This window comes from Spinacia oleracea, chromosome 3 (genome assembly GCF_020520425.1).
Source record: "Spinacia oleracea cultivar Varoflay chromosome 3, BTI_SOV_V1, whole genome shotgun sequence".
In the NCBI taxonomy this organism is placed as follows: domain Eukaryota; kingdom Viridiplantae; phylum Streptophyta; class Magnoliopsida; order Caryophyllales; family Amaranthaceae; genus Spinacia; species Spinacia oleracea.
In genome coordinates this window covers 62,383,368-62,396,425 of record NC_079489.1, presented here as the reverse complement: position 1 = coordinate 62,396,425, position 13,058 = coordinate 62,383,368, and the positions used below count along the sequence as shown (strand labels likewise).

The 13,058-nt window shown below is 34.8% G+C and overlaps 1 protein-coding gene across 1 annotated transcript; it reads left to right on the top strand.

The window, feature by feature from the left end:
• Positions 1 to 538: 538 nt before the first annotated feature.
• LOC130469069 (uncharacterized) lies at positions 539 to 8,902 on the top strand. The gene is made up of 3 exons (XM_056838064.1): positions 539 to 1,207; positions 1,542 to 1,634; positions 8,601 to 8,902. The coding sequence occupies exons 1-3, from the start codon at positions 1,104 to 1,106 to the stop codon at positions 8,707 to 8,709; spliced, it is 306 nt and encodes a 101-aa protein (XP_056694042.1). The 5' UTR covers positions 539 to 1,103; the 3' UTR covers positions 8,710 to 8,902.
• Positions 8,903 to 13,058: the final 4,156 nt, after the last annotated feature.

Sequence of the window (13,058 nt, the reverse complement as noted above, 5' to 3'; positions counted from 1 at the left end):
CCCAGAACAGCGCCCAGAATGACCGCCCGATCCGGATCGGGCGAAGCCCGCCCGATCAGGCGCGCGTACAAACTACACGATCCTCTATCTTCAAAACTCCATATCTCCTTCGTTATTCGTCGGAATTAGGCGAGTGACCACTTGTTGGAAAGATAATGAAGTATATAATCCAACCCTATTAGAATTACTTCATTTGGAGTTGTAGAACTCTAATTATGATTAAAATAGTGGATTACAATCATTTTCCTACTTCTTTCGTTATTCGCTTTGCTTCAAAACTCTTCCAACTTAATGTTTGTGCTCTCAAATGAGTAGGAAATGCACAAAATTATGCTAGTTCCTACAATGATGAACCTGAAACTACAAAAACACTACAAGGAGCACATTAGTACTAAAAATCGCTCCGAATAGCTCATTTGAGATCAAAAAGTACTAAGGGACGGGGGTAAAAACACTATAAAATATGAACATATCACATTCCCCCAGTGCTTGATATGATAGCAATGATCGTGTACTTTGTAGAGTAAAGGTGAATACTAACTATATTTTTCAACTTTGTTGTTCTTGCACCTCTCTTCACGCTTACAGTAGAATGAGTTCCCTTCATTTATATCTTTCTTGGGTGCAATAGGATTTGTTTTTTTTTATCTGCCTGTGACTATCAGAGGATTTAGCCTTTTTATCTCTTCACAGGCACATAGTTCCTCCGTTTCTAAATACAGGTAGATCTTAGTCCCATGGCGATGCCATAAGCACGGATACAAATGGTTGTGTGATGGTTCTAAGTCCTTAGCTTCTAAGTCTCGCTTCACATGGCTGTGTGATGGTTTTTAGCCTCACTTACGGATATCCTGGGATTTCTGGGAACCAATAAGCATGTAGAGCTTGACCCATCTACGTGTATGTGTGGTATGTGAATAGAACACATGTGGTTAAACAGGTGAAATTGTGGCATCTAAATATTCTTAAACAGGATTCTACTTTCACTGAGCCAGCTTCATGTGCTACAATCAAAATTCTTTGAATCAAACATGATTATCATCAATGTCTGATCTGATTTAAACAACTTTCCATATATTTTCTTGAAACTCAATACCTATTTGATGATGTCCTGTTTCAGCTCATTGCGGAACCATGGGAATGTGGAGGGCTTTATCAAGTTTGTGTTTTTCCTCACTGGGGCATTTGGTCAGAATGGAATGGAAAGGTTCGTTTATCATCATTTTTTCTAGTAGATTTTCTATGTAAGTGTTAATTGCCTACAAGTATTATTTTATTCTCCTTCCAAGTTCAAACCTATCACTGTTTAAGGTTACGAACCTAGTTTGTGGAGCTCTTTGAGTGCTATGATTTTCAGAGTTTCACAACTAATAATTGGAAAATATCATAACTCATAAGGACATGTAATCTCTAGTTCCCTATAGTTCAGAAAGAGGGACAGGCGGTCCAAAAGAATGGTGCTAGAGGGGGTAGGGGCCTTATTAGCTATTATATTCTAGTTCAATGAAGTTGCATTTGATTGAAAATATCTATCTATTCAGTATCGTGACATGGTGCGGCTATTTATCAAAGGAACGGATGGATTTACTGGTGCTTTTGCTGAATGCCTGTGTGGTAGCCCAAATCTGTACAAGGTATCCTTTCTCCTTGAAATTAGGGGAACATAGAATGTTATTTCGGAAATTTCTTTTGATATTATTGTTTCTTGCCTATCCTATTACTTTTATGTCAACACCCTTGGTCAATAATAACATTGCTTATTTGCTTTTAGGTTTTGGTAACTTTATTTTGTTAATTTTTTAATCTGAACTCTAGGTTGTTGGAGTTGAACACATTTTCGCTCCCAAATTTCACAAAACGAACCTAAGTAAACATTCTAAACAATACATGTTTAATATGATTAGTTTAAGGTTTATAAGATTCATTCCAAGCTATTTAGGCACATCTAAAGCTCGTTTGGGTCGTTATAGGCATATGTAGCCTAAAATAGCATTTTCGCTCCCAACTTTCACAAAATGAACCTAAGGACTCATTCTTAACCATTTACATGGTTAATATTATTAGTTCAAGGTTTCTCATATTCATAGATGACAATATATGCACATCGAAAGCTCGTTTAAGGCGTTATAGGTCATATGTAGCCTAAAATGGCATTTTCGGTCCCTAATTTCACAAAATGAACGAATGTTTATAAGACTCATTCACAGAACTGGTGCCATTGGACTTACAAGCTTTAAACCTGTTTGTTATGCACGATTTCCCACTAACTGGTGCCCTTATTAAAAACATTTTTTTAGCATCAATTAAATTTAAGTTGCCCCTAAAAATATGACTTATATCGAGCCAAATGAGCCTTAGATGTGCATAAAGTACTTGAAATGAGTTTCATAAACATATAGCTAATCATATGAGTCATGAAAAACGTTTAGAATATGGAAATAGGTTCGTTTGTTCGTAGTTGGGATCGAAAATGCCATTTTTGGCCATAAATGACCTATATCGACCAAAATGACCCTTAGGCGTGCATAAAGAACTTGAAATTAGTTTCATAAACATATAACTAATCATATGAATCATTAAAAAGGTTTAGAATTTGAATATAAGTTCGTTTGTTGATAGTTGGGATCGAAAATGCCATTTTTGGCCATAAATGACCTATATCGACCCAAATGAACCATAGGCGTGCATAACGAACTTGAAATGAGTCATATAAACATATAACTAATCATATGAATCATGAAAAAGTTTAGAATTTGAATATAAGTTCATTTTTTGGTAGTTGGGATCGAAAATGCCATTTTTGGCAATAAATGGCCTATATCGACCCAAATGAACCATAAGCGTGCATAACGAACTTGAAATGAGTTTCATAAACATATAACTAATCATATGAATCATGAAAAAGGGTTAGAATGTGGAAATAGATTTGTTTGTTGGTAGTTGGGATCGAAAATGCCATTTTTGGCCATAAATGACATATATCGACCCAAATGACCCATAGGCGTGCATAACGAACTTGAAATGAGTCTTATAATCATATAACTAATCATATGAATCATGAAAACAGTTTAGAATATGGAAATAGGTTCGTTTATTGGTATTTGGGATCGAAAATGCCATTTTTGGTCATAAATGACCTATATCGACCCAAATGACCCTAAGGCGTGCATAAGGAACTTGAAATGAGTTTCATAAACATATAAATAATCATATGAATCACTAAAAAGGTTTAGAATTTGAATCTAAGTTCGTTTGTTGGTAGTTGGGATCGAAAATGTCATTTTGGCCATAAATGACCTATATCGACCCAAATGAGCCTTAGGCGTGCATAACTGTAACACCCTAATAATTCCTTGCTTTTTATAAAAAAAATTCCAACTTAAAACAAAGGAATTACCAAGATATTACCGCCACCGTGATAACGGCTAAGGCTATTTACCAGAATTCTCAGCGGAATTTAACTAACTTTCAAACATATTAAATAGTTAATGGTCATTAAAACAAACTAGAACCATCAAGGCCCAAAACCAAAGTAATAAATATTTCAAAATCCATTAACTATAAGTAGTAGTCATGACTATAAATAGAGTTTATAAAATACGGAAGAAATAAACTCTCAACACGAATCCCATGATAACTTCTCCCCCCAAGTTATCTCTACAAACCCGCTTTATTAAAATTCTACTCCCCAACAACGCAAATGCGCGCAATTGATGGATCATCATAGGGTCATTAAGGCAAAGGCCATGACCAGAAGACATGAAGCACGAAGTCAGCAACAGCTGAGTACGAACAAGCTAGAATAACATACTATCCTAACACGCTTCACCCAACGAATTAATTGTTAGGTTATGATACATATGACAAAACATAAATCATGCGGAAAACCTTAATGCCAGGAAACATATTATTTACACATAATCATTTAGCATAATTTAGGTGCATACACTTTGTAGCGTGCCCTCCCTAGCTGCGCCCGAACCGAACAAGAACAAGTCTTTAGGACTCCAAGCGTCGTCCCTCCGTAGATAGTCCACAGCACGTCCGGATCCGCCTTAAGATTGACCAACTAGAATCCCCCTTAAGGTACTATAAATTTCGGCTATTATGGGGCAAGAAAGTGACTGATTTTTCTGCTCAAAAATCACTGTTTTATTGTATGAATACTTATTGAAAACTCGTGCCTAAAATTATGACCCTAGGCATATATTTATAGGACTATGGAAAAGGAATTCGAATCCTGTTAGAATACTAATTTATTAATTAGAATCCTATTAGATCTCTAAATAATAAATTTAATCTTTTAGGATTAGGATTTAATCAATGCACGAATTCCGATAGCATTAGGATTCGTCACGCACACGAGCAGCGCACAAGCCCCACGCGCCCGCACGCAGGCCTTGCGGCCCACGCCGAGCGCACAGCGCTGAGGCCCATGCTCGCAGCCCATCGCTGAGCTTGTCGCGCGCGCCAAGGCTTGGCTGGGCCTGGCCTTGCGCTGGGCCTGGTCGAGCACTTGGCGTGTTGGATGCGTGTGGCTTTACTGGGCGTCGGCCTGGCTTCGTGCTGGGCCTTCGTCTAGCAAGCCTCGTCCGATGCTAATTCGTACGATACACTTTCCGATTAAATTCCTGATTTCGCAATTCATTTTCGATACGAACAATATTTAACATTTCCAATTCCGGAATTAATTTCCGTTTCGAAAAAATATTTAATATTTCCGTTCCCGAAATTATTTTCCGATTCCGATAATATTTCCGATTCTGACAATATTTCAGTTTCCGGCAATATTTCCGATTCCGATAATATTTCCATTTCCGATAATATTTTCCGATACGTACCATGTTTCCGTTTCCGGCAACATCTACGACTTGGATAATATTCATATTCCCGATACGATCCATATTTCCGTTTCCGGCAATATCATCGTTTCCGGAGTATTCATTTCTTGCTTTTGACGATCTCAGCTCGCACTGAAACCAAGATCCGTCGATTCCGAATATTCATAGATGGAGTATTTAATGCCATTAAATACTTGATCCGTTTACGTACTATTTGTGTGACCCTACGGGTTCAATCAAGAGTAAGTTGTGGATTAATATCATTAATTCCACTTGAACTGAAGTGGCCTCTAGCTAGGCATTCAGCTCACTTGATCTCACTGAATTATTAACTTGTCAATTAATACTGAACCGCATTTATTAGACTTATCATTAAATGCATACTTGGACCAAGGGCATTATTTCCTTCATTAATAATCCACATGCAAAAGCCATTTAATAAACAAATAAGCATGGAGACAAGACTCGACACTTGACACGACTCTTGACTCACAGTTTAATAAAGAAAGTAACTTCGAACGGGTAAAATAAAGTATCCTCAAAAGGAAAGAAAAGGGTGATGGGAGCCCACCATACACCAAATAACAACAAGTCGGACTCCTACCGACAGTCGGACCATACCGACGGAATTCCAATGTACAACGGCCTAAAAACGAAAGAATGAAACAACGTCTTGTATCATTCAAGGAGTACAGGTTCTCCGACCAGACTACCCCCATTGTTCATACTCAAGGCATATACGTTCCGAGAGTTTTGAAGCTCATTCGGGTTACACTTTACATTAATTAGTATGTTATGTTCAAGGCGACTCAAGACTCAACACAAAACATAACATGCAAACAATTAAACAATTAAACAACTTAACAATGACACTTCATTTTAATCCTTTAGGACTTGTGATCAAACATAGGACTCAAGTGAAATTACTCCCATTGTTCCTTCTCAAAAACACTGTTTGAGATAGCCCGACATTGCCTATTAACAAGTGGGGTGTGCCCTTAGCACGAATTGTCCTAAGTTCAATTCACATAGACTCTCTAAACATATTCTACCCCTGTGGTAGAATAAACAATGCACTCCGGCAATATTCAATAGGCTCAACATATGCTAGACATCCCGTACTATAACATAATAATAATAATAATAATAATAATAATAATAATAATAATAATAATAATAATAATAATAATAATAATAATAATAATAATAATAATAATAATAATAATAATAATAATAATAATAATAATAATAATAATAAAAATAATAAACTCATACATGCAAACCAACTTGAACAACATGCTTGACATAGTTCAAAGATTATATTATAAAAGTCCATAACATGATAGTTCAACAGAATCTATAAAGCATAATTCAATTCATAACATGCTCGTTCACATAGATTCAATAATCATAATCACATGCTTGTCTACACATCAAACATGAATTACCAACATATAAGTTCACATGATTCGCATTAAATACACTTCACAAAGTCCTCAAGGGATGGGTGGTCACCCTAGTCTTGTACGTACCTGGAATACCTAAGTACGGGGGCCACTATGCGAATCACGACTCACTAGAAATCAACTCCTATAAACACACAGGAGAAACTTAATTATTAATCATGATTACTAAATTTCCAGAAACTATTTAAGAAACTAAAACCCTTAGTTTAATTAGAAATTAATCGTTATTCGTTAATTTAATAGTCTCAAATAGTCAACTCAAGTCCTAGCATAAAAACATTGACTTTTTAGCTTTGAAATCATTAAAAATCAACTTTTTAAAGCTTATAAACAATCTGAAAATTTAAGTTGATTCCCATAATTTAAATCGTCATTAAATTATGTGAATCAATCGCCTAATCAATTGGAATTAAAATCCTAATAATAGGTCATCATAAAAACCATGTTTTGACCTTAAAAATTGACACTTTATTAATTCATTAAATCTGAAAATAATAATTTCAACCATTAAAATCAATCTCGTCAATTTAAATATGACAATAATAAAATACGGTGTTCATAACCGTTCCAATCAATTTAAATAACCCAAATAATTAAATAATCATAATAATTAAAACAATTTAAAAACTGAAAATTAAAGTTTAAAAGTATACAATTGATTATCACCAATCAACAGCACACACACACACACAACAATTGATGTTTTGTGTGTGGGGGGGGTTGGAGCAACGACAACAACAAGCACACGCACCACAGCACTCGGCAGCGCACCACACGAGCAGCAAGCAGCGCTGTTGCGTGGGCGAGGGGCAGCGACGAGGCTGGGCAAGAGAGGGCGAGGGCACGCGAGTGCTGGGCGATAGAGGGAGCACGCGAGTGCTGGGCAAGAGAGGGCGAGGGCACGCGAGTGCTGGGCAAGAGAGGGAGCAAGCGAGTGCTGAGCGAGAGCAACAGCAGCATCAGCAGCACGAGGCTGGGCTGCGGGCTGCGAGGTGAGGCGAGGCAAGGGCTGCGGCACGCGGCAAGCAGCAAGCCAAGCAACGCACGTTGCTTGGGGCCGAAGGCAAAGACGGACGAAGGGGTGTGTGTGTCGCAAGGAGAGAGAGAGAGATTGCTAAAAATTTGTGAGGGTTTAATGAGGGGGTGTATTTATAGTTTTTCTCTCCCACATGGGCTAGGTTTTGGGAGTTTTGAGTTGGGCTTACTTCCGGGCTTAACTAAAATTAATCCTCGCAAGCCTTGTTGGGTTTGATCATGGAATTTTAACTGGGCTTTGATTAAATTAAATTCGTTTTCAAAACATGACCCAACAAATCCCGATTAAATAAATTCGTTGAATTTATTTAATAAAAATACGGTTTTCGTAATTAATTGATAATTAAATTAATTAAAAATAAAATACATTTAATTCTCATAAATTGGAATTAAATTCATAAAAATACTTTATAAATATAATAAAGTACTTTATAAATATAATAAAATATATTTATAAATACAGAAAAATACGAGGTTTTACAGTAACGAACTTGAAATGAGTTTCATAAACATATAACTAATCATATGAATCATTTAAAATGTTTAGAATTTGAATATAAGTTCGTTTGTTGGTAGTTGGCCGGGATCGAAAATGTCATTTTTGGCCATAAATGACCTATATCGGCCCAAATGAACCATAGGCGTACATAACAAACTTGAAATGAGTCTTATAATCATATAACTAATCATCTAAATCATGAAAAAGGTTTAGAATGTGGATATAAGTTCGTTTGTTGGGAGTTGGGATCGAAAATGCCATTTTTGGCCATAAATGACCTATATCGACCCAAATGACCCATAGGCTTGCATAACGAACTTGAAATGAGTTTTATAAACATATAAATAATCATATGAATCATGAAAAAGGGTTAGAATGTGGAAATAGGTTCCTTTGTTGGTAGTTGGGATCGAAAATGCCATTTTTGGCCATAAATGACCTATATCGACCCAAATGACCCATATATAGGCGTGAATAACGAACTTGAAATGAGTCTTATAAACATATAAATAATCATATGAATCATGAAAAAGATTTAGAAAGTGTCCTTAGGTTCATTTGTTGATATTTGGCATCGAAAATGCCATTTTTGGCCAAATATGATCTATATCGAGCCAAATGAGCCTTAGATGTGCATAAAGAATTTGAAATGAATCTTAGTACACTCAGAAAGTTGTTTTCGCGGACAATATAATTTTTGTTTTCGCATATGAAACTTAATTTAATTTATTGGTTTGCATGTACGTTGTTCTTTTAAAGGTTTTCAAAACTAGCTCCAAGGGAGGGGCCCTTTACCCAAGAGGAGTTGGATGAAGTTCGAGACAAGTGGGCTACTTACTTCAACGATTGTGAACTACCCTCAGTGTAATAAATAGAGCAGGCTTGTAGTTATCTGTGACTCTTACATTATTTTGTTATTTATCGATTTAATTAATTACATTTGAATTAATTCGGTAATATTATTGGAAATTTGAAATTTATATCATTTTTGAGGAATGTCAAGCTGATGTTTGGTGAAACAGTATTCTATAAATTATAATGCAGAATTTTATATTGAAAAATCATAAATTATATTGCAGAAATCAGGGATTATATTGCAGATTTTTTTTTTTTTAAAAAAAAACTCAAAAGTTACCCTTCTTTGCAACAAGAGCAACTATGTGAAACTTATAAGTTGCCCTGGTTGCAAACAAGAGCAACTTATGTGAAGCTTATAAGTTGCCCTTGTTTGCAACAAGGGCAGCTTATAAGTTTCACATAAGTTGCCCTTGTTGCAAACAAGGGAAACTTATAAGCTTATAAGTTGCCCTTGTTAAGGGCAACTTTTGATAATTTTACAAAAGTGACCCAGCCATATGCTGCCCTTATAAAGGGCAACTTATAAGCCTATTTTAAGGGCAACTTATGATGTTTTTTCCTTATAAGCCACCAGCCGCGCCGGGCCACTCGCTGCCGCGCCACCAGCCGCGCCGCCCACTCGCTGTCGCGCCTGCACTAACGTCGGCCAGCACCTCATCCTTCCTCTCTTTTTTGGTTATTTCTCCCCCTTCAATTTATTTAAATTATTATTTATCTTTTAGTAAATTAATGTTAATTTTCATGATTTAAATTATTAGTTTTGATGATATATTTAGAATTCAGATTATATGTTGATATTATAAATTAGTTTATTTCCGATTTATTAATCATGTTTAAGTTAGGATTTTAATTATGTTTTGTCAATTTAAATTATGTTTTCTTGAAGTAAATTTATAGTTTTTATGGTTTAATTATAGATTTCAAATTGTATATCCTACATAATAGAGTTATTAATTTTCAGATTATATAATTTTGTTAAATGAGGATTTGAATTATTTAAAGAATGGATTTTGTTGAGTAATATAGTGTTTTGATGATTATGAAAAAATGATGATTATCTAACTAATGGGTGTATTTTTTAGATGTGCATGGACAATTAATGATGATCAATAAAGATCATTTAGTTGGAAAATTCTGAAGATATATACAAGAAGAAGTGAAGTTCCTGAAAGGAACTCAAGAAGTGAAGGGAACTTCAGAAGAGAAGTCTAATTATATAAGTGTACCATTAGACTTAGAGTTTGTGTCCTTAACTACTGCATACTTGTTAATTTATTAGTTTAGTTTTCTTCATCTTGCTTGTATTGGTTGTCATCACCGACTTTATGGTTTTGATGACAACTAGCAAACGACTAATCTATATTTGAGTTCCAATATGTATTCGAAACAAATATAGGTTTGATGAAGAAAAAAACATGAAGAGTTCAAGTCAATAAATCAAGTATCCATGCAGCAATAGAGTTATTCAAAGGAACACAAACAGACCAGTTCCTCAGTAGATCCTAAGAGGAACAACGAGTATAAAGTTCCTGAGTAGGAACAAGCATGGAGAAGTTCCAGAGGCGGAACTATCAACATGAGGCTCTTGAGTTGGAGCGTCATTAAGCATGAAGAAGAAAATAAGAATTTATTTTCTAGAATTCATGTAAGTATGTAGAAACTTGAATAATTGAGGAACACGGTGCCAAAAGGAACCTGTCGGAACTTATGAGAAATAACGTCAGTAATTTTCCTAGAAAACTCCTAGTCTTAAGGTAATTTTAAGTGTCAATAACGTGGATTTTAACACTCCTAGTTGTTAGGGATTTACCTTTGACTTTGAGTATTTATCTCCAAGTAAAACTCTATTTATTTATGTTTTAAAAATAAAAGATATTTTTCATAAAATCTTATTTTTGTTAGGATTATGATTTTAATATCATATAGTTATTTATTTATTATTTAAATTTCGTTTTTAATAATGTCCTATTTAGTCTAGGATTTGTTTTGAATATCTTTGGTATTTTTATATGTTTAAAACTTCATTTTTAATAAATAAATAAGAGTTAATCTTTTTATAAAATAAAAATTGATTGTTAGTTATTTTATTTTAATAAACTTTATTTTTCTATTTTATTAAAATGAGATTTAAAAGGTTCTGTTTTAGAAAATAAAATAGTTTTACGTTGTTTTGGAAAAACTACGTTGGTGGAGAAAGAATAGGAGATCATGGATAACCTGGTTATGCTTGGCCCTCACTCCACGATTTTCTCTACTAACTAAAGTAATGGGATCATGCCTTAATTGAAGGGCTTGGTGGTTGTTAGTGGAGAAGATTATGGAGAAAGTGGTTGAGGTTTCTTCCTCTATAAAAGGAGAGCTTTCTCATTCATTCAAGAGTGTCTGACTCTTGCAGTCATTCCAAAGGGTCTGATTTAGGTGGGATAATTTCATAGAGAAATTTATTTTGTTTTCCACGTTTTTCTGTCAGTTCCGAGTTCCTTTACAGTTATTCACTTTCTACATATTAGAGTTTAATCAATTATCAAATGTCTATATTTTAAGAGTTGTTCAAGGGTTGAGTGAGCTCTTAGAATGGGTAATTTGTCAAGGGTTTGAGTGAATTCTTGTATAAGTTTTGGGCAGGAACTTGAGTGAGTTCCTGATGTGTGTGGGGTAGGAACTTGAGTGAGTTCCTGTTGTATTGGGTAGGCTTTGAGTGAAGTCTATAAAAGAGAAACACATAAGCTTTGAGTGAAGAAAAAGAGTCAAGAGAGACTTCTAGGGAAGTCAGTGAGGGCGTAGTTGTTTGAGGAACAACTATTGGGAACTTGAGTTCGTAGAGGAACTCAAGTAATGCCCGAGTTCCTTATAGGTTTGTAACTTAGTTGTTGCCCTATAGTGAAAAGAGTTTAAGTTGAAATCCCTAGTGGGTCGAGGTTTTCTTTCTAGTTGGGCCTAGAAAGTTTCCTCGTAAAATCTCTCTTGCGTTGTTTCTCTACTTGCTTTAAGTTTCTTTATTATTCCGCAAAATTGGCTAGCAAGTTCCATACTACAATTCACCCCCCCCCCTCTTGTAGTGTTCCATCCGAATAACAGTTGGTATCAGAGCCGGAACTCGCTGATAAGCAGGCTACCCTGCTGAGTTAAGTTCCTGGAAGGAGGAACAATTACAAGAAACTTGATGAAAGGAACTCGATCCTACCCATTCAAAGGAACAAGGCAGGTCTGACTTTTATTGTTGAATAAAAGTCAGTCAAGGTGTAACAGGCGATCTTCTAAGGTAAATATCGATTCCTTTAGACTTTCTTTGTGTGCATACATTAATTTATTGCGTGTTCCTTGCATTCTTTCTAATGGAACTTTTGTTTTGTTTTGATTTAAAATTGAATTTGAAAAATCTAAAATCTATATTTAATAAATGATTTTTCAATTTATTTTTTCAAACTTCAGTACATTAGAATTATTTCAAGGAAACGTATTTTGAAAAATGCATATCTGTGGAACTCGGAGTTTTTAATTTTTAGGCAACAAAATATCCTACTTATTTTTTCTCTGCCTAAGAACTATTATTTTATATGCTTCATGAATATATTGAATATCATTTATATGAAGGCATATTGTATCTTGGTAGTAGTTGTTGTGTTGATTATTTTCTTAACAGTTACTACTAACAAGAAGGGACCCAAATCTGTTGGGTTCCCTCGACAAAGAAATTGGTACAGGAACAAACAAATGTGCACATTAATATGTCAGAGTTCTTTTAAATTTAAGTTCTACATTGAGGAACTCGCTGGATCATTGTTGACCCACGAGTTATACTTAGGAACTCACGAAGGTGCGACATTATAAAAATACATTACATCAGCTCCCCACATCGAAACAAGGATCAAAATCCGAAGAGGAACTTTCGAATAAAGGAACTCATTTAAGCACATTCTAAGGAACAGATAAAGGCTGCAACGAAAAGATCCTTAATGATATATTTAAGGTAAACATCTAATTTTTGAGATCTTTATACGCATACGCTATTTATTTAAACTCAAGTTCCTGACAACGTTTTATGAAAATTATTCAAATGTATTTTGAATTTGTTTAATCGATTTTGGATTTTCTCAAATATGTTTTTGTGAGACAAATTTCAGATTCTAAAACTGATTTTACATTCATGCATTATTTGTTTAATAAGAATGGTTCAAGGAACAAGACAAAGGAACAATGTATATATCCACTCTTGGAACTTGGTTTCCCTGCGAAGGGAACTTTATTCTTTGGGCTACATAATTTAATGTTATATCATTTATTGTCCAAAGAACGGTTTTTCCATGTATTATGAGTATATTGAATATTTATTATATGTATGCATGTTGAATCTTAGAT